This window comes from Excalfactoria chinensis, chromosome 18 (assembly GCF_039878825.1).
Source record: "Excalfactoria chinensis isolate bCotChi1 chromosome 18, bCotChi1.hap2, whole genome shotgun sequence".
NCBI classification, from domain to species: Eukaryota; Metazoa; Chordata; class Aves; order Galliformes; family Phasianidae; genus Excalfactoria; species Excalfactoria chinensis.
The window spans coordinates 8,299,108-8,315,274 of NC_092842.1; the positions used below are offsets into that span (position 1 = coordinate 8,299,108).

Below are 16,167 nucleotides of genomic sequence, written 5' to 3' on the forward strand. Positions count from 1 at the left end.
TAGTAAGACACAGCCTTTGGTACAGGTCTAAAGGCACTAAACCAATTTTAATATATTAAGACCAATTTCCCTTGAATACTAATTATTACCTAATGATAAAATGAGAAAGAGGAACTTTCCAGAAGTGAGATGGTAAGAATAAAACTAAATCAGCCATAAATACTTTGCCGCTACACGTAAAAGCATTTCACATTACAAAGCGCCGGCTTTTAGCTTAAAGATAAATCTTAGTGCAAGTTAAATAGTTCTAAATATTGGAAACACTTTCTTAGTCTGAATGTCATTAGCTGGAGAGATACGGGATTTCTCTGTGTATATTTTTAATAATGGAAAGTTCCCCGTTTCATTTAGTACCCTGAAATACAAACTTTCTATTTGCCCAAAGGAACCTGGCAGCTATTTTATCAGCAGATGTTTGGCATTTTATGTATATTTGTGCATGCGTATTTATGAATGGAGGTGAGACTATGAAGGTAGACTAAAAAAATTACAGTTAGTATACCAATTTTCTCCTAAGTGGTATATTGAATGCAAAAGTGCTTTGAATAAAAACAAAATGCACAACATGAACTGATATTATGATGTTACTCAGAATTTTCAAGTTATTTTATTAACAGTATGAAATTGCCACTATTTCTATTCTAACACTGTGCCAAAAGGCAGCTCCTTAAGCACCACAGCATCCGATTTCTCAACGCATTCGGGGAACTGGTCTACAACGCATGAATTATGCCTGATTTTATATACTGCATTGTCCTTGAACATCTGTTTGTGCAGAGTTCACTGCATGGCTGTTTCGCATATAACCCTGTACAGGAACAATGGAAAATCACTTTAAATTCACCTACACTTTGGGGGAGAAACTCCTCCTGCATTCTTTATGGGATGTGGTGTCAATTCAGAGAGGGCCCAGTTACAGCACAGCAGAGAATATACAGAGTGTGCGTAAGCAGTTGTTACTTTGCCTAGATTGCAGCCAGCCTTGAACAAACTCAAACAGTGACTTGCTTTTGAACAATGAAGTGACCGCTCAGCCTTCCCTTTCAGCCAGGCACAGAACCCATGAGCAGGACCAAAGCCAGCACCTGCAGACAGGATGGCTCCAGGCAGTCCCTGTCCTGGCAGGGCTCTGCTGATCTGCCTAACACGGGCCTGGAAAGCTCATGAGTTATCAGTGCTTTTAGCCTCAGGATCTCCCCACATGTTTCCTCAGCTCTGTTTTCTGCAGAGAAGCTCTATCCCATATGCGTGCTGCCCCACTGAGAAGGACAATGTTTACTGCAGGAGGGCTCCAGTTAGGGGTGAGAGCTCCCTGATACGTGCCAGTCAGAGCAGCCCTCCAAGGCTCTGTGCACCCTGCCAAGGCTGCAGGTTTGGGATGGAGGCAGGGTAGATGAGTTCCTCCTGCAAAGCTACCCACAAACTTAGGACAGATTGATAAGCAAAATAACCCAGTAGCTCATGAGGGCTCAGAGCATCAGTATGAATACTTACCAGCCACGGGGGGACTCTTCCACAGATCACAAAAAGTAAATTAAAAATGTACTGAATAAGATCTACTTTTAATTCCTGGCCCTGAGTACAAAGATGTTATTTTTAATCAAAATACGCAAAACCAACTGAAGTGTGACTAGTATGCAGCTTTTCAAAGACCAAAAATTGATAAAAAATAATAGCTGGGATGCTGATGGTGGGAATTCAGCCTTTGGGAGAATGTGACTGAACCAGGGGGGCTACAATCACTTCACTTCCTCACACACAGCGTGCAACTTCTCTGCCTCTTGCATCATTCTGTCTTGCAGTTTCTTAGAACCATTTCATGAAGAAAGCAAGCAGGAGTGCCAAGAATGTTTTGGCAGACAATGCTTAACCTGAGCTCAGCACTGATGTACCCCTACGGGGGTTGCAGCTGTGCTGCAGCTTTGCTATTCCTTACACAGAAGCAGTCTTTGCTTGCAACTGGAATTAGGAATTACTTCGGTGATGGCCTGCTGACTTTCTAGGACAAAATACGAAATACTAGAGCAGGAAAGCATAGATGAAAGGGTCTCATCTTTGAAAAACAAGAAATGTTTCTCCTTCTTCTTGAAAATGGTTGACTGTGATTGTTCAGAGTAAATTCTCTGAACACAGCCCTGACTGAGAACATAAATGCTGGAAGTTTCCTCCTTGATACAAGCACAACTTTGACAGCTAAAACAGAATGCAAAAGAATCAAAACTGAGAGCACAGCAGTTGGAAAGACTGAAGGTTGGAACAGGATCTATGGAAGACAAACACGAATCTATGCTGAATGTCTATTCTATATAATTTCTTGTAAAGAAGTAAAGCAGGGAATGGTATTAGGATCATTATAACAGTAACAGAGCAAAAACATTTTAGCACAGGTGGGGAGATGACTATTTGTCTAGCATTTTTAAAATCATCATACTGCTCTGGTTACAGCTTCATTGCCAGCTTCTTCAAATTCTAATGACAAATGTCACTGACTTCTACAGCAGTGTAGACATGGCAAAGCATACTGCAGGCCAGCCACTTCATTCACTGAACAGTGACTGCAACAGAAAACGCTTCATGTTTCCAGTGTTTCTCAGGGTTGGTCATACAAAGCAGAGTTTAACAGAAAAAGATTAATCATGAAGTGATAAACAGGATGCAGACTGTTTACTAAAAGGTATGAAATTCATCATTTCCCTCTGGAATATCCTTTTGGCACAACACAGCAGTGCCTCAGGAAAGGGTCACATCAGAACTTACTTGCCCAGACAGTACAGCTTGTATTCCAAAATACATAACTTATGTGAGATTAAGCAATTTTCAAGAGCAAAAGTGAAAAGGGCAAACGTACTGTTCTCTCGGACAAGGCAGAATTCCAAAGTGCTCTGGCTCTCCAAGGTACAGTCTAAATCTACTGGGACATTAGGTTCACTCTGCTTCTCCAGCCGATACTGAGGACCTGAAACATAAAGTAACTTGTAAAATCAACTGTTTTCTAACAAAGTGATGGCTTATCACGTTCAACTACTACAAGATTACTCACACCCTAGAAGTAAGGCAGGTAGACACATATGTTTCAGAGTTCTTTTCCAAAGGGAAGGGCCCTGTTGTGAGAAAGAGGAGGCTGGTGTGCGAGAAGACAAAATATTCCAGATGCGTTCTGCTGCTTGGCAGCACTACCCGCTTTGGTGCCGACCAAAGTCTAACCAAAACTCCTGCACCATTCCTACACTAACTGAGCCTGTATTAAGCACTTTGCCCATGCTGCAAGAGTAGGGCACTGCCTGTTTTAAGAAACTCCTACCCAGATCTTGGTGTGTATCTATGCTGTATTACTCAGGCATTTTTCCTGATGTGGCAAGCACAGTGTCTACTCCCAGCTGCTCTGCCCTCTCTATGGCTCTGGCACAGAACACCCATCCCCAGTTGCTGCTTGGCTGCTGTCTGCCCAGGGATGGTGCTGCTCTGCAGCCCAGGCAGTGGGCACAGCTGCTGTGTGGCTGCTCAGCACATCTCAGTGTGTGACTCTTCCAGCTCAGTACCAAAGTCCACTTCTCTCGAAGGGCTCAGCCAAACAGACACGATGAGAAAACACAAGGGAAAGCACAGCTCTGCACTGTGAAATATCCGGGAAATAGCCCTTCTTTTGTAACTTCCTTTAAGAATCGCATTTTGTCATGAAAATCAGCTCCACCCAGTTTGGCTATTTCTACCTTTGCCAAAAGTGCATTTTTCAGAAGACTGCACCGATGAACATGAAGGATCTCCCTCCATAACCAGGAACCCAGGCTGCCTGGAGGGAAGGATCTGCTGTCCCAGCAGCTGGATGGCTGCAATGAGCAGGAAGGGCGTTCAGTTTGAACTTTTTGCAGAGATCTGTATACTGCTAACATCACAGCTGCTCAAGATAAAACCCATTTCATATAACTGAATCAAACATGAACATGTAATGACGCTGTTGCTTAAAATGTGTTATTTTCAGACACATTTCCTGTAGTCATAGGTCTTTTTCAAGATTCAGATATCAGTTTCTTTCCTCTCAAACCACACCAGTGAAGGAGATAGTGCTGACACCACTCCAAGACCTGGCAGGGAGAAACCCCATAATGCTGGGGCACAGGCTCTGTCCTCACTGCAGCCCACTGACAGTGCACTCCCTGCCAGCCCCCGAGCTGTGTGTCCAGCTGGGAGCTCTAGCCCTGCTCTCCTGTCTGTGGGCAGCAGCATAGCAGCTCAGCAACATGGCCACCACGAGCACCCCGAGAGCTCACCCCCACCCCAGTCCTTACAAACTATGAACAGCCGAGGAGTGTTTCCAATTTCTGAAGCGAAGTTCTGATGACAACGTTACTTTAATCAGATCGAGCTGTGTCCAACCTTCAACTCTGCTCCTGACACTGGAGAAAAGGAGGCTGCTGGAGGGGACTGCAGCAACCTGCTGGCCCAAGGCTAGTTAGGCTGAGCAATGACACAGAGCACCTTTACACTGGTCTTTATACAACAAAATAACTGGAACTGAAGTAATGAAATAAATCAACTCCCTCTTTATGAGTATTTAAAGTATTTCTGAATACTTTTCTGACTTTGAATTATGACAGTACCCAATGAAATATTTAAAACACACAAGAAAATTAAGTATCTTAGCCTCTGCTGGCATGCCTCAGAAATGAAATTTGTTATTAATTTTAAATTTACTACAGCAGACGTTCAATTACAGTTTCCCATCCCATCTCGTGTGCAGAGCGTTCTGCTCCCACACCGAGCACTGCTCCTCTGTGCCATGGAACTCTGAAACTCAGGCAACTTTCTGTGTGAATAACTCCTTAAGAATGGGAAATACGAAGAAATTTAAAAAAAAAAAAAAAAAGTATTCATGGATTTTTACAGTACCTGCTCTGAAATAATACACAGTACGTGTCTGTGCACAATTATGGGGCCAGCACTTTGCGGCAGATGGCAACCATCCGGCTGGTTCTGTGGGGGAGTTTTCCTACCAGACGTCCCTCATGAGTTCAGACGAAGTAACTGTAGCAGAAACATTACGTGATATAACGGCCTTCTAACAGATCTGTGGGAATTCCAACCACATTTTGGGCTGCTGTGCCAAGGCCAGGCTCCGTGGCTTCCTGTTGCAAGGCTCCGTATGGCTGCAGGAGCGCTGGAGGCAGCAGGACCTGCCCCAAGAACCAAGGGAAGGGCTATGAGCTGCTGCTCCAGTCCTTAGGCTTTGCCACAAATACTTGGAGGGAGAGAAAATGCTGCTGAGATAAGCAAGCAGGGCCTGGAAAAGCCAAGTCATACCTCTGCAGAGGAAGGAGGAGAAAACCCAAGCGTCTGTCTGAAAGAAGCCACAAAATGGTGAGAGAAACCCCCCCCAAGCAGCAGGGGGCAGCTCGAGGCCCAGCAGCACACTCGGCCCTGGGGCAGCCTGGGCACCTTGCTGGGGTGCACCACGTGCTGCATGAGGCAGAGCATGATGCCGTACCCTGAGCTGCCAGCTGCAGCCACTGCCCGCTCCTGGGCCTGCGCTACTCCCTAGCTGCTGCCCACCAGCAGGGCTGATGGTGTCCCCACACAGCAGCCCTGCATCCCCTACCAGCACCACTGCTGGCTGCGCTCTGCTCACAGGCACCTACTGTGCCTTGCAATTTCATGGCACCCCTTACAACAGAGGAAGGCTTATTGGGAATTAAGAATGGGCAAGAAGAATTGCAAGACCACATCTGTAGTGTTATTTTCCTACGGCACCACACCAAGGTGTCCCAGGAAGAATCGCACAGCATAATCAAATTAAGCATCTCTCTTACAAAAGGCGAATGGCCATCCGTGTAACAACAAACCAATTCTGTTGCCATTTAAACTGCAAAGCCTTCAGAATGGGGTTTTGAAAGCATGACCCATCAGTTCTAATTTTTAAAACTTATCCTTTCAGTCAAGACTAGAAAAAGGCCCATTCCAACTTTTATCTTCACTACAAAGTGCTGTTATCTTGGGCTGATGTCAGGAGCTCTATCTCTCTTTCTGCTGACAAGCAGAGACTAGAGAGATAAGATTGGGAACGAATCTCACTTCTCTGAGTAAATAAATAATCAATACTCATCTAAATGTAAATGAGAAAGTATCCCCCTCTGATAACAGGGCTCTTATCAAACAGCCAATTTTCTACAGACATTTGGCCTCAACCAAATCACCATCATTCAGCCCCAGCCTAATGGCTAAAAATCGTAACTAAATTGAACCGATCACCAGAGATCAACTAAGTTCAGCCATGGCTACTGCGGGTTCAAATGTTTGGAATGCAATTTTTCCCCCATTAACTTTCAATAGCAATGAAGAATACCACGGTCAGGGGTTGAATCTGCACAATAAACAAATACTAACACTTAGAAAGAGAAGGAGGCTTTAAGGAAAACTCCAAACAAAAGCCATCTCAATCTGCAAACAAGTTAATAAGATAAAACGAGGATTACAGAAAGACTTACCGCGATATTTGATGTTTGTGGAGTTGTCACTCCTAACCTTTTCTAAACACACCAGAATAAAAGAAACCAACAAACACGAAAAAACAAAACACCCACCCGAGTGGCTTAAAACAGAATGGACATTTCTAGTGTTAGTCTGCAACAAAACACACCGCTAAGTCCTGCTCAGCCCTTATCTGTACCCAGCTCCCATGAGCTCCTGAATTCTCACAAAAGCTCCAGCTATGCTCTTTTGTCAGCTGCTTCCGCTCCCTTTATTGTCCAGGCATTTGTTCAGAACACTTTTGAATTTCTGATTTCCATAACATCGACTCCCATAATTTATTGCACTGTGTGAGAAAAAGAATTCCCTTTTGTCTCAGAGCGTTATTGTCTGCCCACTGCTTTTGGTGCCATGCAGTCCTTGTTCTATGACCAACAGTGATAAAACCCTCCCAATTTACCCAATGTACTGTCTCTGCCCACACACTTCATGTGTCATCTTGTTTTCCAAACTAGCAAAAGATCTCTGCTTCGAACCTACTCCTCACTTCATCTCAGATCCTTTTTTGCATTCATACATTTCTGCACCTCTGCTGGTATTACAGTTATCTGTTTAAGATATTATCCTTTTAAAGATAAAACATAGCAATCAAGATGTGGGCACTCTGTGATTTATGCATGGGCACAGTAACGCTTTCTGTTTTGTTCTCTCCTCCCTTCCTAATTTCTAATATTCCATTTGTCTTTCTGACTGCTCCTAAGCTCGGAGCTGAAGTGTTCAGAGAACTATCCGTGACGACTCCAAGATACTTTTCTTGACTGATGGAAGGTAATTAGAGCCCATCATTGTATACGTATAGTTACGGTTGCTTTTCACCATGTATATTATTTTGCACTCATTGACACTGAATTCCCTCTCTCGTTTTATTGTCCTGTCACTCAGCATTGTGAGATACCTCTGCAGTGCTTCACAGGCAGCTTTTATTTGCACTATTCTTGCCTCTTTTGTATCAACAGCACATTTTGTCACATCAGCATTCACATCCTTTTCCATGCTGCACATTAACTGAACAATGCAGGTTCTACCAGTTCCAGTGGAACTCTACCAGTAACCTAGTTACTAATAATGAAGAGCCATTATTCCTATTCTTTGTTTCCTGTCTTTTAATCAATTATTAATCCATGTGAGGATCCTCCTTCTCATCCCATGACAGCTTAATTGCTTTATGAGCCTTTGTCAAATCTTTTTGGAAATCTAAGCGTGCCACATAAAACGCATCATCCTTATTCAGAGGGTCTCTGGCATCAGGGGCTGCTCACACGTTTGAGAGGCACAACCTCCCCTACAAAAGCTGCACTGATTTCTTCCTCGGTGTACTGCATTTGTCCACATGTCACCTTTTAATTTCCTTCTTCGCTGAAATTTCATGTAGCTGAAAGGAAGCTAAGGAATGGAGGTCTCTCCTCGCACTCTTCCAAAGAATGGCTGCCATACTACCCCTGTGTGAGGCAGCAGGAACACTGTATCACAGCCCATTTAACAGGGCAGCACATCGATAAGCAAGTTCTCTCATGCCATCCATGATGCCTGCCTGCTCATGGACAAGTTTCAGCACTCACTGTCCAGGCAGAGCTCCTCACACAGCACACAGGAAGGCTCTGCCTGAGGGTACAGTGCTCTCCACAGCACAGCAGCTCCACGTCTTGTGCACACCGTTCTAATTCTAAACTTGCAAACAAGATAATAGAAACTAGAGGGCAGTTTGGCGGCTGTTGCCCAACAATCATTGCAGTAGCAGCCAGGCAGACAGGAAGGAAACAAAAGTGAATGTGAGCTGTGTTTCAGGCTCTGCCGATGTACAGGGATAAGACAGGAAAGGAAACAGCTGATGAACATTTAATGCTGATGTCTGTGGTACTTCCCTGTCTTAAATTTCTTCTTTCACAAGGATGCATGATTTACTGCTTTACTAGGTTTTGAAAGTGTGATTTCTTTTTAGTTTAAACTACGTTTATATTTATGTGTTGTTACCACTTCTTTATTATTGCTGGAAATATGCTATGGCTATCACAAGGCCATAAAGAAGAGGATGTTTATGTACTTCTACCCTTTCATGTAGCCTGTCAAAAAGCATCAGCCGTGCCAAGCGCGGTGCTGCAGAGCCCAGCGCTCAGCCGGCCATGTGTGTGTGTGGAGCGGGGAGGAACCCATGTGGCTGAGCGCGGGAAGACCGCGTTCACATCAGCGCTGGACACCGACCCTTGGTTGTAAGACAGAGCAAAGATTATAAACAAAAGAGGGCTGAGGGAGAAGGATCGATAGTTTGCAGAAAGCAAATAACTGAGAACAGAGAGAGGTCTTGCAACTCCTGCACTGTGATTTTTTCTTAGAATGCGACAGAAAGAGCAAGGATTGCATTGTGTGCTTGGCAATGGCAACAGAGCAACAGAAAGAATGTAAACAGTTCGAGAGGAAATAGCTGTAAAGCCAGAATGTTTACATCTCAAACCCTACTGCTGTGAGGACATCTTAAGTCTGTTTATCTGTTAAAAATCCACAACGTCCCTCAACACCTCTAAAGTGGAGTGAAGATTTTATCATTACAAAAGCAAATACTGGTTAATAAAGATCTCTGAATTCTGAAAACAAACTTAATGTTGGGCACAAGCGTAACACTTTTTTTCTAAGTTCTATCTGCTTTTTCTTAACTAACACTGTTGTGACATGACCAAATTTTACACAGTTATCTGCTGCTCTCCACAGAAATACAGATGGTTTTTGTAGAAATAAACAGTCATTTATATGAAACAATTGTAAAATAGTTTATGGAAACCAGCAGTGTAATGCATTCAAATAAATGCCAGGACTGGCTGATGGAGAGCCAAGGTGTTAAATCACACTGCTTAAGAATTCAGCTGTGGGAAACAGATAGTAAATCCAGAGTGACAGAATTTCCAGTGATGGCAAAGGTTTCTGACATCTAGTCCAGTACACAAAAACTACAGCAGTTCAAACCCATTTTACTTAACACTACCTTGACAGCCAGTGAAATTAAAGAATTTAGTCACCAGCCCCTTAAAAAGGAACAAACACCCTTCGCTTATGTATTGCTCTTTTGTAGAACAGAAAGGCAGACAGCATGCTGCTCCACAGCAAGCCGGCCTGAGGAATATTAACAGAAATCTTTAAGTTTTACTACAGATCTTTTTGCATCAGCAACGTAGTTCTAAATAAAGTTGAAAGGAGAAAGAAATCGCCATCTTTGACCTATAAACTTAAGATACCTATGAACAAAATGCAACAACATAACAACATACACAGTATTTCATCACAGGCTTTGGAGATAAGCAGTACTAAAGACAGTGCCAGCACTGCATGCTGCAGCAAACACAGCACACGGCCTTCTGCAGCTGCTGCCCACTGAGGGCATCAGCACATGGCTGCAGTCTGGGCTCTGCTGCCACCAGGGCTGTGCATCGGCACATGGCCTCTGTTACCAACCATCTCAAGGTGAGAAAGGTGCTTTTCTCCAGGTTAACCATCAGTCAGTGCACAGCACAGCTAACATGACCGCCTGGTGGGTGCTGCGTGAGCTTCCCAAAAAGAGAACGAGACGGTCCCACAAACGTACCTGGTATAACAGTTGTGTCTTCTCTCATCAGAGGATAAAACAAACAAAAATCTCAATCATTCAAATGCTGAACTGTAGAATTCAAAATGTCACATAAATTACGGCTTTATCACCAACCCAGAACAACCAATAAATGTGCGATTTCAATACCAACAGCTCTGGAAGAGATTCAACTCTATATTTCACTTTCATTTCAGAGGCCAGACGTGAAACATTTTCCTCCACAATTTGGGCTGATGTCCAGAATCCCATCAGCCCAAATGCACAGGACTAACGAGCTCTGTCTATTCTGACAAACTATTCACAAACTTTATTCCCCGTGAGCTGTTCCACGTCCACCAGCATCCCATCCCACGCCACGTCCATGCCTGCGCAGCGTCAGCGCTCAGAGAAAGGGCTCACTGAAATCAATCACTGCTGCTGCAAAACAGATTGCCTCTGTTGGCAGAAAGAAACCGTTTCAAGCAGCCTCTGTCCCACCCTCGCCAGAAAAGAGGTGCTCACCCTGCACAGCACCAACCCCAAGGACGGAGAAGAAATAACAAGTGAACAATCCAGCCAGTTCCTTGCTGTGCCTGGCGATGGGACAGGCACACCTGGGAAAAAGCCGTGCCATTTGGAGGCTTTGTGCTTAAACCAAGGTGCTTTCTTTATTTTTGTAAATACTTCTTATTGGTGGTGGTGGTGAGAGGGGGGCAGCCGGCAGGAGAAAGTCTGATCAAGGACCTACGAGTATTGATGGTTTTAAATTTGTATCTTGCTAGTGTAAACAACTTAGTGAAGAAAAATAGCATTTCTGAAGTATTTCCAGGTAAAGCCATTCACAACTGTGGGCAGCAAACTCTGCAGGGATGCTATAATTACCCAAAGCAAAGCGCTGAAAGCCAAGGAAACTCAAAACTACCATTAAGCAGAAGAGCACGCATGCAAGCACAAGAAAATACAAATTAATTGGCTTTTCACTGTCACAGATGCTGAGGCTTCCATCTCTGAAACTCAGAGCAAACATATGCGTCGCCTACTCCAACATATTTGCTTTTAATTTTAAGCTCCTCAGCTACCATCTTCAACAGCAACATCCGACTTAAGTGACAGTTTATTCTAATCATGGTTCATCTCTTAAAAACACTTTAATCACAGGGCTGTGGATTTAGGCGGCTTCTTTTACTAATTCTCCTCCTTTCTGTTATCTTTCCATCTTTCCAGGCCTTATTTCCATCCCTGTTCCTCCCTTCCCACGTTCTCTAACACACGACCCCCAGCTGTGACCTGGGGGAGGACGGGCTGCCCACACACAGCGCTTCTCCCCACATCTCCTTCCCATTCCTAGCACACCACTCCTCAGCTTGGCTCCAGCCCCAGCAGTGCCACTGGGAGCTCCTGCAGCCAGCAGGGAGTGAAGGAAACCCAGACCCACTATTACCAACACAGCTGCTGAATACTCCAGAAAGGAGAAAACTGGGGGACAGGTTTAAGGGAAAGCCTTGGTCTGACTGTGTACTTGTGCTTTCCCTGGGGTCTGGAAGGGCACTATGTGGTTTTTCAGACCAACCGTATCTTTGCATTACAGCTTTTGCTCATCTGCTGCAAAAGTTTTGAATAAAATGTGTTAATAAACCATTTCAGAAGCACGTTTGAAATAGGAAATGTGACAATAAAAGTGGTACTGAAACTACTTGTTAGAGTGTGGCTTCCAACAAAACCAGGACCTCTTCCTTCACTGCTGTTGAAAAGAAACAGAAGCCTCACATGTGCCTCAGTGCTCTTTACTGTGAGTTTCTGTTGGCCAGGTTCTGAAGGATAACCGAACAGCTCAGTGCAAACAGAAGTTCAATGCACCACAACGCAGTTCTGTGCCAGGTGGTGCTGCCCACCACAGCTCTGTCACCCACTGATGGGAGCTCAGAGCCATGAGGGGCAGCCAGGCCGACCCCACTACAGGACCGAAATGCAGCATGAAGGCTTTTAGCCCCACGTCCTATTCCTGCTTCTTGAATTTTTCTCCCTATTACTCAGCTTCCTTCAGCAGTGAGATAACACACTTATCCAGATTAGGAAGAATATTCCAGACTATTTTTGGTCACTTTACATATTTTAAAGAATGTAAAAAGCAATAGTTGACAGCTGTTAGGAACTTGAATGTTATTGTAAAGCAGCTGTTTTCATTTATAGAAAAGCACAAGTCTTTCTCCAAACTGAACAGAATACTGCACTAATAACTCACACTAACCTGTGGAAAATACAGGTCACATCTGTGAAATGTTGGCAGAAGATACTGTTTATAACAATTAAACTTGTGTCGCATTTTGTTCTTAAAAGGACTGAGTATTCCTGGTTCAGGGACGTTTACAGTTTGAAGCAGCTATTAAATAACAATCAGTAGCATGTTCATCCTGTAAAGAACTTCTACTTAAAATCAGACAAGATTAATCAGACAAGGCTTCTCCACTTGCAGAAATTTCCAATGATGAGAGGCTGACATGGACCAGGAATGGGGAGGCTTACTCTAATGTTTCAGCATTTTGCACTGGTTAGTTTTGACTCTCATTTCCTTCTGAAAACGTTCAGTTGTTATAAACGGACATCGGTGCTTAATTTGTTTACAGCCAAAGCCTCTACACATATCCTCTTTGCATTCCTATTTTATGTTAGTATTTATAGTCCATTCAGCCAAGCCACGGAAAAAAAGGCAACTGGCATCCTAGGGAGTATATTTGTTGAGGAACAAAAGGAATGAGACAGCTGAAAGGAGGGGAAGATAGCTTCCAAGTGTACATATAGTTCCTGCACATATTTAATTTGAGAATCACCATGGCATCAAGATATACAAAGCATCAGGAACGAAGCCATCATCTTTCTCATGTTCTTACAATTGTAAGCCATGCAAACACACTTTATAGAAACTATTGAACGTGGGTTTTAGTGCAGATACAAGAAGCCCGATAAATCCCACCTGCCTACAGCACCTCAAGAGGTGCAGTCAGAGCCAGAGTGTGCTGTGCTCACTGAACATAGAGGGGCTTTGCGCTCCACCTTGGAACTACTGTGCCTTCCTTGGTCTGCACGAGAGCCCTCCTAATGAGTGGGCTTTAAAGAGTACCTCTGCCCAAAATGGAATTCTTAGTGTGAGCTGACTGACTAACTGGCTAATGTACAAATATGCTAAATGTAAGACCAGTGAACATGTAAAAGAGCAGTAGGAACACAGTCAGGATTGACTGTGTACAAAAACGTTTAGCCGTGGAGTGAAGCAGCAGCTGCACTGACACCAAAACTCTATAGTTCACAGCAGGGTCTGCACGTCTGCAGGATCTCTCTGCAAAACATGAGGACAGGAGTATGAAAGCAAACCTGAAGTCTATTCCTTTTTGAAGTTAATATTAAGACTCCCACTGATTTCTAAGGAGTGGAACTATACCATGTACTGAACCACCCAAATCTCACCTTATAAAAAGTCTTTTTGAAACTCCATCATTGTTTTCTCTCCAAATTCCAGACAGCACCATATCTGACATTTCTACTGATAAATATAGGAAGAATGAAGTGTTCTTACGCTCATGATCTCAAGCACACGATTCCCTCAATACATCTGCTGCATTTCAGACCAACTTTATACTTAAACTTTCAGCTGCTGGAGCACTTGCAATATTCAACAATATTTTCAAAGATCCCTAGGCATGGCAAGCTGATACAAAGCCATCCTTAAATTATCTGTGCATATCAGGGTGCTCTACAGAGCCCGGTTCACAGCAGCTCAGCTCCACCCACACCAATGAGGCTGGCATGAGGCCTTGCAGAGCCATGTGGGGCTTTCAGCTTTTCCCCTGCTTCAGTCAGGGCAGCACCCAGCCCTTCCTCTCTTACTCTCCTATTCTGGCTATTTTCACAAAGCTCTTGAATGAAAGACTCTATGGAGCTCCCTCAGAGCAGGTCCATCGCTGGATCTCCTCTGGGAGCTCATTCCACAACCAAGAGTGTTTATTTCCAGCTCTCATGTAAAATATGCATTTGCAGTACATGCTGCTGAGCATGCAATAGGTTAAACAAACTGATGATAGAGAATTCTACTTAGTTATTTTTCATTACCATACTAAAACATCAATTACATTTTCTATTTTATGAGTGTACACAAGGGAATCCATTACAATAAGAGAGAGCTTATATGGCTGTTTTTGCTGCTTCTTTGCTAAGCAAGAAGAACAGTTAGCTTTAAAGACAATGAAAGCAGCCCATAGAGAAGGCAGGCAAAACAGCATACCTGCACAGACAGCTCCTATCCTGATTTATCCAGCCTGACTCCAACTAATTAAACATCTGCCTCGACAATTTCCCCTGCAGATTTATCTTCTCCAGTACGTAGCACTGACTGTTTGTTACAGGCTTTTCCCTTCCTTGCCGCCATTCACATAAACTTCTTCCCGTTTGTTATTTGGGCATGTGACAAGGATACAGCATTCCCATTAACCCCCTACTGGTATCTCTTGTGGGATGGGTCACAAGGCCCCCAAAACACTGCTCCTGTACACGTGCTTTGCAAAAGGACTTCAGAGGTCGAGTTCTCTCAGCTGTGACACAGACAGGTGATTTTCCACCTGTGCTTCCTGTGGATTTGCACTAAATTTACTAGTTAAAAATCATCAGAGATCATACGTTCAATGTAAAGTGCTGCCATGCCAGGAAAGGGTAACTGCAAAGAATATAAAATACTCTGAATTCTTTGCAGTAACTTTGTCTAACATGACATCTAAATAGAGACGGACACAACAGATACACTTTATCCATTTCTTTCACTGTACTTTCCATGAATGAAAGGTCGCAGCCCACTGTTGTCCTCATCTACTGACCTATATATTCCTATAGCAAATCATCTTTGGTTTGCAGTTAGATTGCAATCAGAAGTCTTATTCAGCTTCAGTCTTTTCAACAAATCGAATTTTGAAAGAAATGAATTAATATGACTTTTACAGCTGTGGTCCACCATGCAGTTACATGAATGCCTGTGCATGTACTGAAACAAAACAGCAACCTGGGCTCTGCACCACTATTTGACAGGACACTTCTGTCATTAGCAGCCTTGTGCTCCACAAGCAAAAGCTGGTCAGTGCGAGGACAGCAGTGGCATTTATAAACAAAGAGCCAAAGCTGAGAAGCTCAGACAGTCACAGTGACTGGTTGCAGAGGTGACTGAGGGCTTGGGGATTTTCAGGAACACGCGACTCAATTGCTTGTTGAAAGGCTTTCCTGTAAGCTCCAGGTTCCCGGCTGAACAAAATAGCCAGGGAAAGCTGGTCTAATATCTGAACTCTTTGCACTTTCCTATAAATGTAGGACCGATTTATGTAGCTGTAAACACAATAAATTCATTTGTTTGTGAAGACTGACCTGCAGGCACAGTGATTACACAGAAATGTTCATGTGCGTGGTTCGTAATTTGGTTAGTAACTCTAAGAACAATCAGCTTAGAAAAAAGTGTTGCTGAATGAGGAGAAATACTTTTCCTAAATGATGTCATCTTTTATTCAGAGCACTGACATCCTAATCCACTGCTTAATAATGATTTAAAAGACAAAGGCATGGGACCTTATTCTGCTAACAGTCTGATCTCAAATTCCATTCACCTGCGTATCTCCCACTGAAAGTAAGTGATACATTCACTTCCAAAATGAAGAATTCAGCATTAAATGAAGAGAGGTGACTAAAATCCTTCTCTGTGCTTGCTTCAGTCAGTGTGTGCATCCTGAGGTGTAACTGCCCTCTAATCTAGGTGGCATTTCTATCCTGTTCTGCTAACAGCAGCAGAAGGGGATGGAAAAAGGCTTGTTCCAGGTCCAAAGGGCAGTGCAAGCAAGTGGACCCCTCCGTGCAGACAGCTGCAATTTCTGCTGTTTTAAAAAATGACAGGCAAGACCAAAAAAATAAATTAAAATCTGCTGTGTGATGAATTGCAGTAACTGGAGATGAGGGAAGTTTCGGATAAGGGAATTTTTTAATAAAAAAGTTTAAGTTACAATTGACCAATTTAATACATCAATACCTAGTCTGGGGGGTGCCATCACCCACGCGGCACTGTCACA

At 43.5% G+C, this 16,167-nt stretch overlaps 1 protein-coding gene across 3 annotated transcripts in view; it reads right to left on the bottom strand.

The window, feature by feature from the left end:
* MAPKAP1 (MAPK associated protein 1) overlaps positions 1 to 16,167 on the bottom strand; it is an 85,265-nt gene that overhangs the window by 20,324 nt on the left and 48,774 nt on the right. For 2 of the 3 annotated variants that reach the window (XM_072352375.1, XM_072352376.1), the window contains exon 8: positions 2,849 to 2,956. The exons of the other annotated variant lie outside the window; for it this stretch is intronic. In XM_072352375.1, coding sequence (XP_072208476.1) covers positions 2,849 to 2,956 — 108 coding nt within the window. The remainder of the gene's footprint in view (positions 1 to 2,848; positions 2,957 to 16,167) is intronic. 3 annotated transcript variants of the gene reach the window in all.